Raw genomic sequence first — 14924 nt, 5'->3', positions numbered from 1 at the left:
GCATGCATGAAGACCCAGGTTCGATTCCTCGGTACCACATACATAGAAAAAAGCCGGAAGTGGTGCTGAGGCTCAAGTGGTAGAGCTCTTGCCTTGAGAAAGTCCAAGGACAGTGTTCAGGCCCTGAGCTCAAGCCCAGGACTGGCAAAAAAAAAAAAAAAAGAATAGAATTTGATTTTTGTCTTCTCCTTCCCTCCCCTTCCTTCCCCATCTCTCCCTTCCCCTCCTCTCTTCTTTTCTTACACTAGGTCTCATTACGTAGTTCAGGTTGGTGTATCTGGCAATCTTCTTATCTCTGCTTCCTGAAGGCGGGGATTACAGATGTATTTTGCCAATCTAGAAGGCCTTTTTGAAAGTACTTTAACATGACCTTGCATTTGTTTTTCCAATTGAAATTTGAGGACTCAATTATGAATGCTTGAGAAAGGCTAAGGGAAAAAAGTCTTACATTTATAGATGAAGAGGTCTGGTTGGTGGGGACTTCATTACTGTGCTGACATAGTCATTACAAAATACGTCTTGGCACTTAACAAGACATTTCTCCTTTTTCTTTTTCTTTTTTTTTTTTTCTTTTTTTTTTTTTTTGTGGTACTGGGACATTAACACTGGGGCCTTATACTTGGTAGGTAAGCCATATTCCAAGACTTTTCTTCCTCCTCCTCCTCCTCCTCCTCCTCCTCCTCCTCCTCCTCTTCTTCTTCTTCTTCTTCTTCTTCTTCTTCTTCTTCTTCTTCTTCTTCCTCTTCATCCTCCTCTTCCTCTTCTTCTTCCTCCTCCTCTTCCTCCTCCTCTTCCTCCTCCTCCCCTCCTCCTCCTCCTTCTCCTCCTCTTCCTCCTCCTTGTCTTCCTCCTCCTCCCCTCCTCCTCCTCCTCTTCCTCCTCCTCCTCCTCCTCCTCCTCCTCCTCCTCCTCCTCCTCCTCCTCTTCTTCCTTCTTCTTCTTTTTCTTCTTCTTCTGTCCTGGGGCTTAAACTCAGGGCTTGGACAATGTCCTTGGATACTTTTTTTGCTCAAGGCTAGCTCTTTTTTGCTTAAGGTTGCCACTTAAGCTACAATGTCATATCCAGCTTTCTCTGTGTATATGGTACTGAGGAATCCAACCCAGGGCTTTGTGTATGCAAGGCGAGCACTCTACGACTAGGCTGTGCTCCTGGTCCAAGACCTTTCTTCTTTAATTAATTTTTCAGATAGGGTCTCACCCTTTTGTCCTACTGACATGGACTCTGATATTCCTACCACTGACTCCTGAATAACTTGGATTATAGTCACAGACTAGCATACTGAATGGATGTATGAGGGACAAATGGATGGAAGAGAACAGTGTCTCCCCTTGCTACCTCACTTAGCTTTGGGAATGATATTTAATTAGCACTGCATAAAAGCAGTGACATGATGACAAAAACAAAGATAGCATGAGGACAGCTTCAAATGGTGGCCCTACTCTACTGAAGTCTTGAGAGTTGTACAGGCTGATATAGTCCTTGGCTTCAACTTAACAAGAACTTTGGACTTCATACTTCTCAGTCACCAGAGCTGTGAAAGACTTTGAACTTCAATACATAATGAAATTTAACATTACATTTTCTTTGGTATTTTGAAATTGAAAAGGTGGTTTATGTGAATTCCTGAGGCATCTCAATTGTTAGGGCCTGAGTTATACCCAGTCTTCCTAACTCATATTGAAGCTCTGACTCATAGTATCTCAGAATATGACAATTTGCAGAGATAAGGTCTTTAGGTAATTAGGTTAATGAGACTTGTTAGGTCAGACCCTAATTCAATAAGACTTCTCTTTAGAGGAAGAGGAGATGAGGATAGAGACAGGTACAGAGGGGAAAAAACCCCAAAGATGTCATGATTATGAGCATTATAGGATTACTTCTCCTATAGGTCTGGTTCCTGTCTGCCTCTACTCTTTACTACCATTTTATACCCTCTAGGTTTATATCTCTCCTTGACTCTTTTTATTTTTTGCATGAGTTGACTTTTGTAGGGCTTTTCATATTGTATATTTCTTTGTATCATAGGGTGATCTCATGGAAAAATATAACCCATCTCTCATTTTCCCTTATCTGGCAAGTTTTAAGAGGACAACTGCTTAATTTTTATAATCCAGTTGCCAGAATCAAACTAGGGATATGAGTCCTAACCAATCTTCTGTGAAAAATCAAGTTATTCTGATTTTCTAGAGTAGGTGTCCTCTTTAGATAAGTTATTCTAAAACAATTAAGACCCTTGGTGAATGGATTTTATATTGATAACTGAAATTGGTGAGAGTCCATGTTTATGTACATAAGTCTTGTAATGATGTTTTTGAATTGATCCTATATTTTCAGTTCAAAAAATTGACAAATGTTTGAAATGAAAGATATGCTAGTTATATTATTTTGACCATTACATAATGTATATATATTGAAACAGCACAAGATATCTCATTTATGTAAATACTGTATATTAAAAATAAGCTAGGACTTGGTGCTAGTGGCTCATGCTTGTAAACTTACCTACTCAGGAGGCTGAGATCTGAAAATTGTGGTTTGAAACCAATCTGGGCAGTACAGTATGTGACACTCTTATCCCCCAATTAACTGCCAAAAAGCCAGAAGTAAAATTGTGAATCAATTAGTAGAGTACCAGCCTTGATCAGAAAAGCTAAAAGACAGCATCCTGGACCTGAGTTTATGCCAGAAGCAGCAAACATACATGTGTATGGATCCATCCCCTCCAACACACACAAATCATTAAAAACAACAACAACAACAACAACAATAATAATAATAAGCTAAGACTTGTATAGCTCGGTGGTAGCACATAAAAATGCCTTTTAAGGGGCCGGGAGTTTGGCCTAGTGGTAGAGTGCTTGCCTAGCATGCACAAATACTCGGGTTCAATTCCTCGGTACCACATACATAGAAAAAAGCCAGAAGTGGTGCTGAGGCTCAAGTGGTAGAGCTCTGGCCTTGAGAAAGTCCAAAGACAGTGCTCAGGTCCTGAGGTCAAGCCCAGGACTGGCAAAAAAAAAAAAAAAAAAAAAAAAAAAAAAAAAAGATGCCTTTTAAATCCTCAGTACCCCCCAAATAAAACAACTAACACCAAAATCAGAGTTGAGGCTCAAATTTGCTAGGATATAGAGCCAAGTCTTAGAGTTACATGAGTAGAGAAAATGGGGAGCTATATGAAATTAAAGTCTGAGACCCAAAACTCATTCTGCTAGGACATAGAGTCCTGTGCTTGCATTGAGGATGGAATTAAATGAGGGTTCAAATCACTGAGCCCAAACATGATGGTCAAGTCCAGAGAATCCAGGCGAAGGGTTAAATTGGAGCAGGACAGTTAGATAAAAATGTATAGACTGTGTTGTACTAGAAATGCTGAAATACTTTTCTTCCCCCACTTCGTTGTAAAGTCCTAAAGGTAAGTATTGAGAATGGGTATCTTGTGTACCACAGTATTCCATCAAATAGAAGTGACTAAATATGAAAAACTCTTCTTGGTTTTACTTTAGCGCTCACACTTTACGTCTTTACTCTTCTAGGCCTTCTTTGACCATGCCCCATAGGAACCTGACAGGAAGCTGCAATGTGAATTGTGGTTGTAAAATACATGAGTATGAGCCAGTCTGTGGATCAGATGGAATTACATACTTTAACCCTTGTCTGGCTGGCTGTGTTAACAGCGGTAACCTTAGCACTGGGGTGAGTATATTTTTATAAATTCCTCTTCTGTTGTTAATTCAACATCTGGTGACAGAATATACTATGCACACAGTGACCCTGTCTCTCTTTTCAACAGACTCCAAACCACCTCTGATAAATACCTAGCAGAAAGAAAACTATTCAGTGTTATCTTTTTTTTTTTCAGTTTTCTTTTACCCAGGATGACTGGAGCATTTTTGAGTGTGCAGCGATTTGGGCGGTCTCTTATTTACATTTCATGCCACCTCGGTGAAAGTTGATAAGGCTGAGCTCCAGGCCTTCCAGCTGTTGTTCTGACAGGGCCCTTGTAATAATAGACTTGAAGGTCAAGGTGATTATAGTTGTCTTGATGGGAAGACCACTTCTGATAAGAGTCTGGGAAGATAAGGAAAGGCATTTTTCAAAGATGATCATTTCAGTTCAACCATTTCCCCTGTTACTTTCAGTGTAAGGATATTTCTGTCAGTTGAAGAATAGGCTATTTTGAAAATTCCCATTCCTGTGAATTATAAATAGACTGTAATACTGTGGGAGAAAGTTTTCATCTTTTACTCCATTTCTTTATTGAGCCTGGTTTGACTCTTCTCATTAAAAAACAACAACAACAACAACAACAACATTGTGTGGAGTTGCTTTAACTGTAAGTTTAAAACGCATTGGGTTTTCTTTTTCTAGATGGATGACAGGGAATATATTGACTGTTGTAGGGAATATACTGAGTGTTGCCATTCTTGATGTCTAGGTTTAAAATTAGTGATAAATGAAGAAATTCTGTTGCTGATTCTTTGTAAAATAGTTGGTGAGCTTCAGTATGTGACCATGGTAAAAGAGGTTATATGATCTGTTCTCTTCAACAACCAGATTCTTTCTTGGAAGTGAGCAAATCCTTTGGGGACAAATTGATCTTTCTTTTTAAGAGATAGCAAAATGTCCTGAGCTTAGGTAGGTCAACGACACCCCAGTTTTACATCCATGATTTTATTGCTGTTGGAAGTAAAGAATAAATTCAGCTAATTCCCATTCAGCAGAAAATGAATGGGGTGATTTCACATTCATTGGTTTATTTTGATCAGTAATCCTTAGTAAAGTTTCATTTTCACTTTTATATTTACTTTCAGTGGAAATTTTGGTATTTACCAGAGATTTGGTTTCTTTTGCTCTTCTGTATTTTCAGTTCCCTTGAACGGCACTTGGCATAGCAATAGGGGCTCAGAAGATGTTTGTTGGGAAAAAATAGAGAAGTGATTTTGTTTTCTTTTTGCTCAGCATTAATATCCTGACAGCTGGGCTCTGTCAGAGTCCAGAGCAGCCCTGGGCAGGGAGCACAATCAGCAGATGAAAGTGACATCATGGAGTGGGTTATTCATCCACAGGAGGTCATGGTCACAAGCTAAGTAGTTTACTCCGGAGCAGCCAATGAGAAGTTCACTGTTACTGATACTGAAGCCATCATGTTTATGAATTTATTTAATAGGATCCATGTTAGGGAGTCCTGTGTGTTCAAAGTTGTGCAAGCTGAGCTCTTGGTTTTAAGGGGCTTCTCTAATGAGAGGAACTAAGAGTTCAACAACAATTGAAGCAGCAAAGATTTATGACTGAATGGAGCACATAGCCTAGTGCTGGTAGCTCATGCCTGTGATTCTTGCAATTCATGAGGCTGAGATCTGAGCCAGCCTGGCCAAGAAATCGGTGAGAGTCTTATCTCCAGTTAACCACCACAGACACACACACACACACACACACACACACACACACACACACACGCACATAAAATGGATATGTCCTGAAATTAAGTGTTGAAAGTTTCTTATGAAAAGTTCTGGTTACCCTTGTAACCAGAAGATTTTGGTATTATTAGACACATATTTTAACTTTTTGTTATAGTCAACAAAAAAGCACTTTTTCATGACAAATTTTACTTATTTACTTAGTATATGATGGTACTTGGGCTAGAACTCAGTGCCTTGGTTTTGACTCTTAGCTTTTTCATGCAAGCATGGCATTCTACCCTTGATCTGTACCTCCAGTTGTGGCTTTTCAGTGGTTAATTGGAGATTAAAAATCTTATGGGCTTTTCACTCTGGGTGGCTTTGGACTGCAATTCTCAGATCTCAGCCTTATAAGTAGCTAGGATTATAGGCATGAACCACTGGCACCTGTTTTGCTTGTTTGTTTGCTCTATTAATAAACACTAGAGTTACTTTAGTCCATCCTTGTTTGACTTGATTGTGTGTGTGTGTGTGTGAGTGTGAATGTGAGTGTGTGTGAGTTCAAGCTCCAGTACTGGCCTCACACTCGCTCTTGACTTTTTCTCTCAAGGCTGGCACTCTGCTACTTGAGCCACGACTCCACTTCCTTGCACTTATCTTCATCTCCCCGTGCCACACTTTTGCTTCTGGTTGGCAGACGTTGTCTTCTGATTGTCCTCATTTTGTTCCTGCAGATTCGGAATTACACAGAATGCGCCTGTGTCCAAAGCCGACAAGTGATCACAGCGCCCACCGTGGGCCAGCGCAGCCAGCTCCGCGTGGTCATTGTGAAAACGTATCTCAACGAGAACGGCTACGCCGTGTCAGGGAAGTGCAGGCGTACCTGCAACACCCTCATCCCCTTCCTGGTTTTTCTTTTCATCGTCACCTTCATCACAGCATGTGCCCAGCCATCAGCCATCATAGTAACTCTCAGGTGAGAGCAGCACCAAATGGCCAGAGTGCGTGTCACAGGAGGAGGGGAGAGGGTGACAAAGCAAGCAGGGACAGCCAGATTCGAATGTGTAGAAGCATGAAATGTCACTTGAGAAGTGTCTTTCCATGTCAGGAAGGGAAAAGATGCTTGTAACCTTCCATGTTCCGGAACTTTCTGTCCTTAAGTGGAGTTTTAGTTTAGCTAAGTTTCTTCGAGGCACCTCTGGTTTCTAGAGTCTCTGCCCTATAAGGTTCATTTAGCAGGAGCTGAAAGCCATCCCTGGCTGAGGCTCTAGGACACAGGACCTCTGAGAAGGCAAGAAGTATTCTGGTAAAGTTTCTAAACCATGCAGACCACAATAGCTATTACCTCCTCCTTGTGAACGATGACTATCCAGCCTCCAGCACCGGACTTCATTTATGCTGAGCCTGTATTTCGAAATGCTGGGTCCATTCGCTGTACTGACATATAAAGTTGTGGTGTTGAATCAAGGAAATCTGATTTTTCAGTTGATTAGACTACCCTTAACTTTGTCATATTATATTTCCTGAGGCGGATTTTGTCCCTTTGTTTATTAAAGGATGTGGAAACAAATTGTGCTAAGAATGTTGACGGCACGCTTAAGTCCTTGCATTGGTGTTTGCAGTAACAGCTGCAGTGTGTAGTAGGAGATCTTACCCCTGTTAGTTCTAAAGGAGCAGAGTGCAGGCTAGTGAGAAGGTGAAAGGAAGAAGTCCTTGTTCTTCTTCCTCAAGGCTTTTCAGGATCCCACAGGGATGGGCACCTGCTGAGATGCCAGGTTTAGTGAGGGTAGCTGGACCATTCCAGGAATATTCTGGCTATTTTTCTGTTTTATGCTGTTAGACCTTCTCTGTGAAGGCCACTTGGGGCTGTGTGTGTGTGTGTGTGTGTGTGTGTGTGTGTGTGTGTGCATGTACTGGTCTTGAGGCTTGAACTCATAGCCTGGGTGCTGTCCCTAAGTATTTTTACACAAGGCTGGCACTCAACCATTTGACCTACAGCTCCACTTCTGCCTTTTTTGGTGGTTAATTGGAGTTGAGTCTCATAGACTTTCTGTCAAGTCTGGCTTCAAACTGTAATCCTCATATCTCAGTCTCTTGAGTATCTGGGATGACAGATATGAGAGACCAGTGCCCAGCTTGTAGCATTAATTTTTGTATTATTATTTTTTATTTTATTTTATTGTCAAGGTAATGTATAGAGGGGTTACAATTACATTTGTCAGGTAGTTAGGCACATTACTTCTCGAACATTGATACTCCCCATGTTTGTAGCATAATTTTTAAGAAAACATACACACACACACACACACACACATACACACACACACATGAACACACACAAATTGTGGTTGGAAGAGCTCATTATTCTTCAAATTTTGATTTGTCTTTTTTTAGGCTTTTTTCTTTTCTTTATTTTTATTTTTTGTCTTACCTTGGAGGAATTACAGGAGAGATTTTCATTGGATTTATCCACCAATTCTGGAAAAAGCCAACAAACCCAGAAAGAGAAAGCAGTCGTAAGGCCAGGCACTGATGGATCACATCTGTAATTCTACCTACCCAGGAGGCTGAGATCATGGGTCAAAGCCAGCCCGGGCATAAAATGTCCATGAGACTCACCAATTAACCACCAGAAAACGGGAAGTGTTGCTGTGACTCAAGTAGTAGAGTGCTAGACTTGAGCTGAAGAGCTAAAGGACAGCACCCAGGCCCAGAGTTCAAGACCCATGATCAACCAAAAAAATCAGTATTGGGATAATGCTTTATGATTTTTAAAAATAGAATTTATTTTGAGTTCCATTTAGAACTATGTTTGTCTCTTTAGCCAAGAGCCTTTGCCATCTATCAGCATACACATAGAAGGAGTCAATAAGAGTTGTTTGTGTGTGCGTGTGTGTGTGTGTGTGTGTGTGTGTGTGTTGTGTGTGTATGTGTGTGTATCTTCACTAGGAAGATTGCCAAGTCTATGATCTACTATCAAAAATGCTGTCTCACTCTTGTTAGTACATTCTAGGAAATCAAACATCTTGACACAATATTCTATTTTTTCATTCTTGGCTTTGAACAGAGCAGGCTTGATGGGTATCCATTTTCCAAGCATCCCTATTTAAATACTTTTCTTCTTGTTCTTCACTGTAGGTCTGTGGAAGATGAGGAGAGACCTTTTGCACTGGGAATGCAGTTTGTTTTGTTACGAACACTTGGTATGTCCCAGAATTTCCTAATGTGCCTTTGAGTTCCTCTTTGCATTGGACAGATGCAAAGTGTGTGACAAGTGATGAATTAAATCATTTGTTGGCATTTGTGGCTAGGATTTTACAGGTTTGTTGTAAAGGCATACTTCCTAGTTTTTGGATTTCAACTGAGAGCTCACAGGTTCATGTTGATAAAACAAAAGTGTTTGGATTATTTTCTTTTTTACTATGAACATAAACTTGGCCGAAATTCTCTAGACAATTTTATACAGGAAGAAAGATTAAGTCAATAGATGTGTTTTTTTCTTTGCTTTTCTTTCCCTTCCTTCCTTCCTTCCTTCCTACCTTCCTTCCTTCCTTCCTTCCTTTTTTTGTGGGTCCTGGGATTTGAACTCTGGGCCTGTGTGCTGTCCTCTTCAGCTCAAGGCTACCTCCCTCCCCCTAGGCCTAGGCATTGTCCCCGAACTCTTCAGCTCAAGGCTACTACCCTACCCCTGGAGCCACAGTCCTATTTGCCCTTTTTTAGTGATTAATAGGAGATAAGAGTCTTATAGTCTTTAGTACCCCTGCTGGCTTTGAACCATGATCCTCAGATCTCAGTCTCCAGTTGTGAGCCACCGCACCCAGCTCTTTATTTCTTGCTTTCTTTCATTCTTTTTTTTTTTTTTTTTTGTGGTCATGGAGTTTGAACTCTGGGCCAGGGTGCAGTCTCTAAGCTTAGGCTTTTTTGCTTAAGACCAGTGCTCTACTACTTGAAGCCACAGTACTACTTCTGGTTTTCGGTGGCTATTGAAGATAAGAGTAAGAATCCCATGGACTTTTCTGCCCGGGCTGAGCTCAGCCTCCTGAGTAGCTAGGATTATAGGCATGAGCCACTGGCACCCATTACAGTGTTTTTTACTCTGACTTTCTGATCCCTTTAGAGGGTTCTAACATGAAAGCATAAGGTACTGGTGCACACTATACTTGTGAAACGTTCAGTTTCTTACTTCTTTAGAGTAACTTCGTTGGACTGAAAGTATACCTATTGAGTTTTCTGAGGAACAAAAGAATTCTAAGAAAATAAAAAGCCACTCAAAGCCACCCGTGAGACACTCCACAGGCTTTCTTCATCAACAAGAAAAAGCTCATCAGTGCTGTGTGAATAAAATGCTTGAAGACTCATTTCACAGATGCCTTGTCACCCCGGGAAGGCGTGGGACAATGAGCGTGAAACAGGCTCCATGTCACCTGTTACGTGATCACTTTTGGTGTATTGTTAGTTGACTTACAGGCTCATTTTCCCTTTCTTAAGGAGCAGGTCGATGTTTTCCTCAGCTGGTGTTTTTCCCCCTTAGTAATCAGTACTATTGTCCACAGGACAAAACAGAGTTTTTAAATTCAAATTCACTTTTGAAGGATAAAGTAATTTAAAATCAGTTTACTGTTGTAGAATGAGTTTCCTTTGCAATTTGTCATATGATAGGGTAGATGGACCAGTCCAAGAAGAATATTTTTCCAATAAGCTCTTACAACTATGGTTTATAAAAGCATGCTGCTTAAAGGAAACCCCCCCCCACACACACAGAGTTATACTTTGAAAACCAGAAAGTGTTTTCATCATCATCATCATTATTATTATTATGCTCCCAATCCTGGGAACTCAGGGTCTTAGCACTGTCTCTGAGCTTCTTTTGCTCAAGGCTAGCTAGCCACACACAGCTCCACTTCTTGCTTTTTCTGAATATGAGTTACCAAGGAATCGAACCCAGGGCTTCATGCATACTGGGGCAAGTAGTCTACTACTAGGCCATGCTCTTGGCAGCCTCATTATTGTTTTTGTGTCTGCATGTGGTGGTACTGGCATTTGAGCTTAGGGCCTTGCACTCTTGCTTGGCATTTTTATTCAAAACTTGTGGTCTGCACTTGAGCTATATAGTTCATCTTCTGGCTTTTTGGCGCTTAATTGAGAAAAGCATCTCAGAAACTTTCCTGTCCTATCTGACTTCAAACCACAATCCTCAGATTTCAACCTTACAAGTAGCTAGGCATGAACTGTAGTACTACACACAAGTAAAGGGGTGATAAAGGAGGAACTTGTCATTTAATTCAATTTTATCTTAATTTCTTTGGGGAAAAGTGTTGTGAAAGGCACAAACTAAATTTCATTTTTAATTTCAATTTTCCTAAAAGTTCAAAGCAAATAAGTATATGGTACTTTAGTAGCAGTAAAATTTAGTGATAGACCTCATTTCAGTTAAATATAAGTTATTAAACATGTACGTAGCAGGTGCTGGTGGATCATGCCTATAATCCTATCTATGCAGGAGGCAAAAAACTGAAGATTGCAGCTTGAAGACAGCTTAGAAAGAAAAGTCCCTCATACTTTTTTCTCCAGTTAGCTACCAAGAAGTCTGAAATGGAGGTGTGGCTTAGTTAGAAGAGTGCCAGCCATGAGCAAAAAAGCTAAGGAACAGTTGCAGGACCTGAGTTCAAACCCCAGTTCTGGCATACAAAAAAGTGTATTACTTACAGCATCTACATCTTTCCTTCTTTCTTCTTTCCTTTATTGTGACTTCAATTATTACTTCTATTACTACTACTATTAGTGCCTCCTCTTCCCTTTCTACTCCGTTCCTAGCAGTCTTTCTTCTCATGTATTTTTACTGAGGATCCATGGCTCTCCTGATAGGTTTGTGTGTGTGTGTGTGTGTGTGTGTGTGTGTGTGTGTGTGTGTGTGTGTGTGTGTGTTGGTCCTGGGGCTTGAACTCAGGACCAGGGTATTTTTTTCTGAATGAGTTTTTGCTCAAGGCCAGTGCTCTACCACTTGCTCCCTTTTTTTTCATTATTTAGAGAATACTTTATTAGTTTCTGTAATCAAATCCATGTAGATAAGACCTTACATATTTCATACAGAGTGTTTACCCCTGTACAAATGAAAAAAAAATAAGTTTAACGTTTCTAGACCAATATGGCTATTAATTTCTGTAGAATGCCAACTCAACACAGTAAACTGGAATCTTTCCCCAAAGTTGACAGCACAGATAAAGTTTCCAAAAATTCAAATTATATATATATATATTTATATGAAAAGATCAATAATAGCAGTATGTTATGCATTGATAGCAGCAACAGCTTTTCCAGGTTCTGCAGTCATCTGAACAAAATTAGACATCCAGCTCACTACTTGCTCCATTTTTAGCTTTTTGGTGGTTAGGTGGCGATAAGAGCCTAATGGACTTTCCTGACTGGACTGTCTTCCAAATGTGAGTCTTTTCCCTAGGATTATAGATGGGAGCTCCTGGTGCCTGGATTTGCTAGGCTCGTGAGAAACCAAAAGATACTTGGCCTCTGTCATGAAGGACTTTATAGGTTGACAGATGTTTAATGGTTTAAGTAAATACTAGTTATAGTTAGTAAAGTGGAGTAGTTAGTAGTTAGTAGAGTGTTTTCCACCTGAGGCAGAAATTTAAAAGAGAATGAGCCAGGGGTGAGGCACATTTTGGCAAAGGATGAAGAAATTCTACTAGGCGACTTGGTGGAGGGGGGGATAGAATTAAAGAAATGTCAACATCATAGTTCAAACTATAAAGCTTCTACTCATCCAGATGTCTCATAAGCTTCAAAGGTGTATTTTATGTCATGATTTTTTCCATCCACCAAGTGCCTTGATGAGGTTAACATTTGATGTGGTGTCTGACTTATAAGTGACAATGCTTTCTCTAGCTCTTCATTCACACAGTAGGACTTAACCACAAGAACTAAATGTATTGAATGTTGGTGAGCGAAAAAGAGTTCTAGTATAAGCTTCTTACGTTTTTAATTTTTTTTTTAAAATCTAAGTTTAAAAGGATTCTCTAATTGCATTTTTTGGCAGTAGATATTTCCTCCAGCTTTATAAAGATACAATTGATAAATCTGTGACCAGTGTGAACAATGCGATGATTTGACATACACATAAAGCAAGAGTGCTTTCACGTTCCAAAAAGTCAGTAACACATTCTGAGTTACAAATATTTACTATTTTGGGAATGTTTTTTATAATGAATAAATTGGATGATGATATCTTTTTTTTTTTTGCCAGTCCTGGGCTTGAGCTCAGGGCCTGAGCACTGTCCTTGGACTTTTTCAAGGCTAGAGCTCTATCACTTGAGCCTCAGCACCACTCCTGGCTTTTTTTCTATGTATGTGGTACTGAGGACTTGAACCCAGGTCTTTGTGCATGCTAGGCAAGCACTCTACCACTAGGCCAAACTCCCAGCCCCTGATGTATCTTTGGGAAACAAGTATCAAGTTAACACAAGAAAAACACTCCTAGAAACTGTTTTCTTTCTTTTTTTTTTTCTTTTTTTTTTTTTAGCAAACAAGTACTTTGCTGTTTACAAATCTGATTTCTCACCCCTGGCTCAGGCCTATAATCCTAGCTACTCAGGAGATTGAGATCTGAGGATCACAGCTTAAGTTTAGGCAGGGCAGGGAAGTCTATGAGACTTTTTTTTATTGGTCATGGGGCTTGAATTTAAGGCTTGGGTATTGTCCCTGATGAGCTCTTTTTGCTCAAGATGGCACTCTACCACTTCTGGCATTCTGATGGTTGATTAGAGGTAAGAGTCTTATGGACTGTCCTGCTCCTCCTGGCTTTGAACCTCAATCCTCAGATCTCAGCCTCCTGAGTAGCTAGGATTACAGGCATGAGCCACTAGTGCCTGGCTCTATGAGACTTTTACCTCTAATGACTCACCAAGCAGCTGGAAGTAGAGATTTGTGACCTAGTGGTAGAGCACTATCCTTAAGTGGAAAAAGCTAAGGGACAGTGCCCATGCTTTGAGTTCAAGTGCAAATAAAGGTACAAAACCAGCCAACCAAAACCATAAAAGCAAAATGAAATGAAAAATATCTGACTTCTCTTCCAAGATGTGCTAAACTTGTATTTCTTTCTTTCTCTCCATGGCGTAGCATACATTCCTACTCCAATTTACTTTGGGGCAGTTATTGATACCACCTGCATGCTGTGGCAGCAAGAATGTGGCGTGCAGGGCTCTTGCTGGGAGTACAATGTGACATCGTTTCGTTTTGTCTACTTTGGTTTGGCTGCTGGCCTCAAGTTTGTTGGCTTTATTTTTATTTTTTTGGCCTGGTACTCTATAAAATACAAGGAAGATGAACTGCAGAGGCAGAGGTGCCAAGAATTCCCTCTGAACACTGTGAGTGAGCTAGTGGGCCAGCCTGACAATGCAGAGAAATATGCCCGGACTACATCTTGCCCAGCATTCAGCACGCAGGGAGAATTCCAGGAAGAAACTGGTCTGCAAAAGGGGATTCCATACACAGCACAGACTTATCCAGGTCCCTTCCCAGAAGCAATAAGTTCCTGCACAGACCCAGGACTGGAAGAGAGCCCTGCTGTCATGTAGCATCCTTCCCGAAGCTTGAAAACAGAAGACTAGTTTTGTTGGCTGAGTTGAATATGGCAACTCAAGAAACATCTGTGCCTTCTTTTATTTCTCTTTTTAAACCTCTACAGATATAATCCTCAAACCAACAAAACTCAGTAAACACAGCCATTACTGATTGAGGGCTGGATACCTCAACAAGACTGAGAGCCTTTCTCCTCTTCTCTCCAAGGAAGAGTCTAGATAGGTTTGTTACCATGTTTTGCTATGTTAATTTCATGCTCATGCTCCAGTGGGGTAGAAGGCTAAGGTTCTTGGGTGGGGCGATGGTCCTGCATGTATTATCACACACACCAATCAAAGGTGAGCTTGACCATGACTTTGCATTTGCCAATCAGAGTGTTTAGATACGAGCGCATCCCTGATTTCTGCTACAAAGCACAAATGAATTTGCCTCAACTATGCAATTTGATTGGGAAAATAAGTGCAGCATGTATGTTACTTTTGCTTTCAGAGAATTAAGCAGATAGGATTTTGAAAAGTGGAAGCTCAGCTCTGTCTAAAGCACTGCTAATAGCATTTTAAGCTATAGCAGAGTTATCAGTCAGGTAGAAATTTTCAAATGCTACACCATTTCATAAGATATATGCTCTTTTGTCTGTCTGCCCTGTCATAAGGTAGTTAACTTGATCATATATCTGATAGCTTGAACGTAAATTGCAGTATTCTTTCTTAAGAGGCTTTAAGACTAGTGTGTACAAACAATATGGCTAGCAACTGTACTTTGAGATGAATAATAAGAAAAGAAACAGATGGCGTTCTCATCCAATGAAATTACTGTCCAAAACTCTTTTAGTTTTTAAGGGTAGGTCCACTAAAAGGAATTTAGCCTACCAGTAGAGTGCTTGCCTAGCATGCACAAAGACCTGGGTTTGATTCCTTGGTACCACATAC

The 14924-nt window shown here is 40.4% G+C and overlaps 1 protein-coding gene across 2 annotated transcripts in view; it reads left to right on the top strand.

Annotated features, from left to right (window-relative positions):
• The window catches only part of Slco5a1 (solute carrier organic anion transporter family member 5A1), a 107151-nt gene extending 93059 nt beyond the window's left edge, over window positions 1–14092 (top strand). For both annotated transcript variants that reach the window (XM_090338666.1, XM_090338665.1), the window contains 4 exons: window positions 3535–3694; window positions 6138–6379; window positions 8542–8606; window positions 13534–14092. In XM_090338666.1, the coding sequence (XP_090194792.1) occupies window positions 3535–3694; window positions 6138–6379; window positions 8542–8606; window positions 13534–13991 (925 nt within the window). In that variant the 3' untranslated portion in view covers window positions 13992–14092. The remainder of the gene's footprint in view (window positions 1–3534; window positions 3695–6137; window positions 6380–8541; window positions 8607–13533) is intronic.
• The last annotated feature ends 832 nt before the right edge of the window (window positions 14093–14924 follow it).

Source organism: Megascapheus bottae, chromosome 9, assembly GCF_031878675.1.
Source record: "Megascapheus bottae isolate mThoBot1 chromosome 9, mThoBot2.hap1, whole genome shotgun sequence".
Taxonomy (NCBI): Eukaryota; Metazoa; Chordata; class Mammalia; order Rodentia; family Geomyidae; genus Megascapheus; species Megascapheus bottae.
This window is presented reverse-complemented; position numbering and strand designations above follow the sequence as displayed.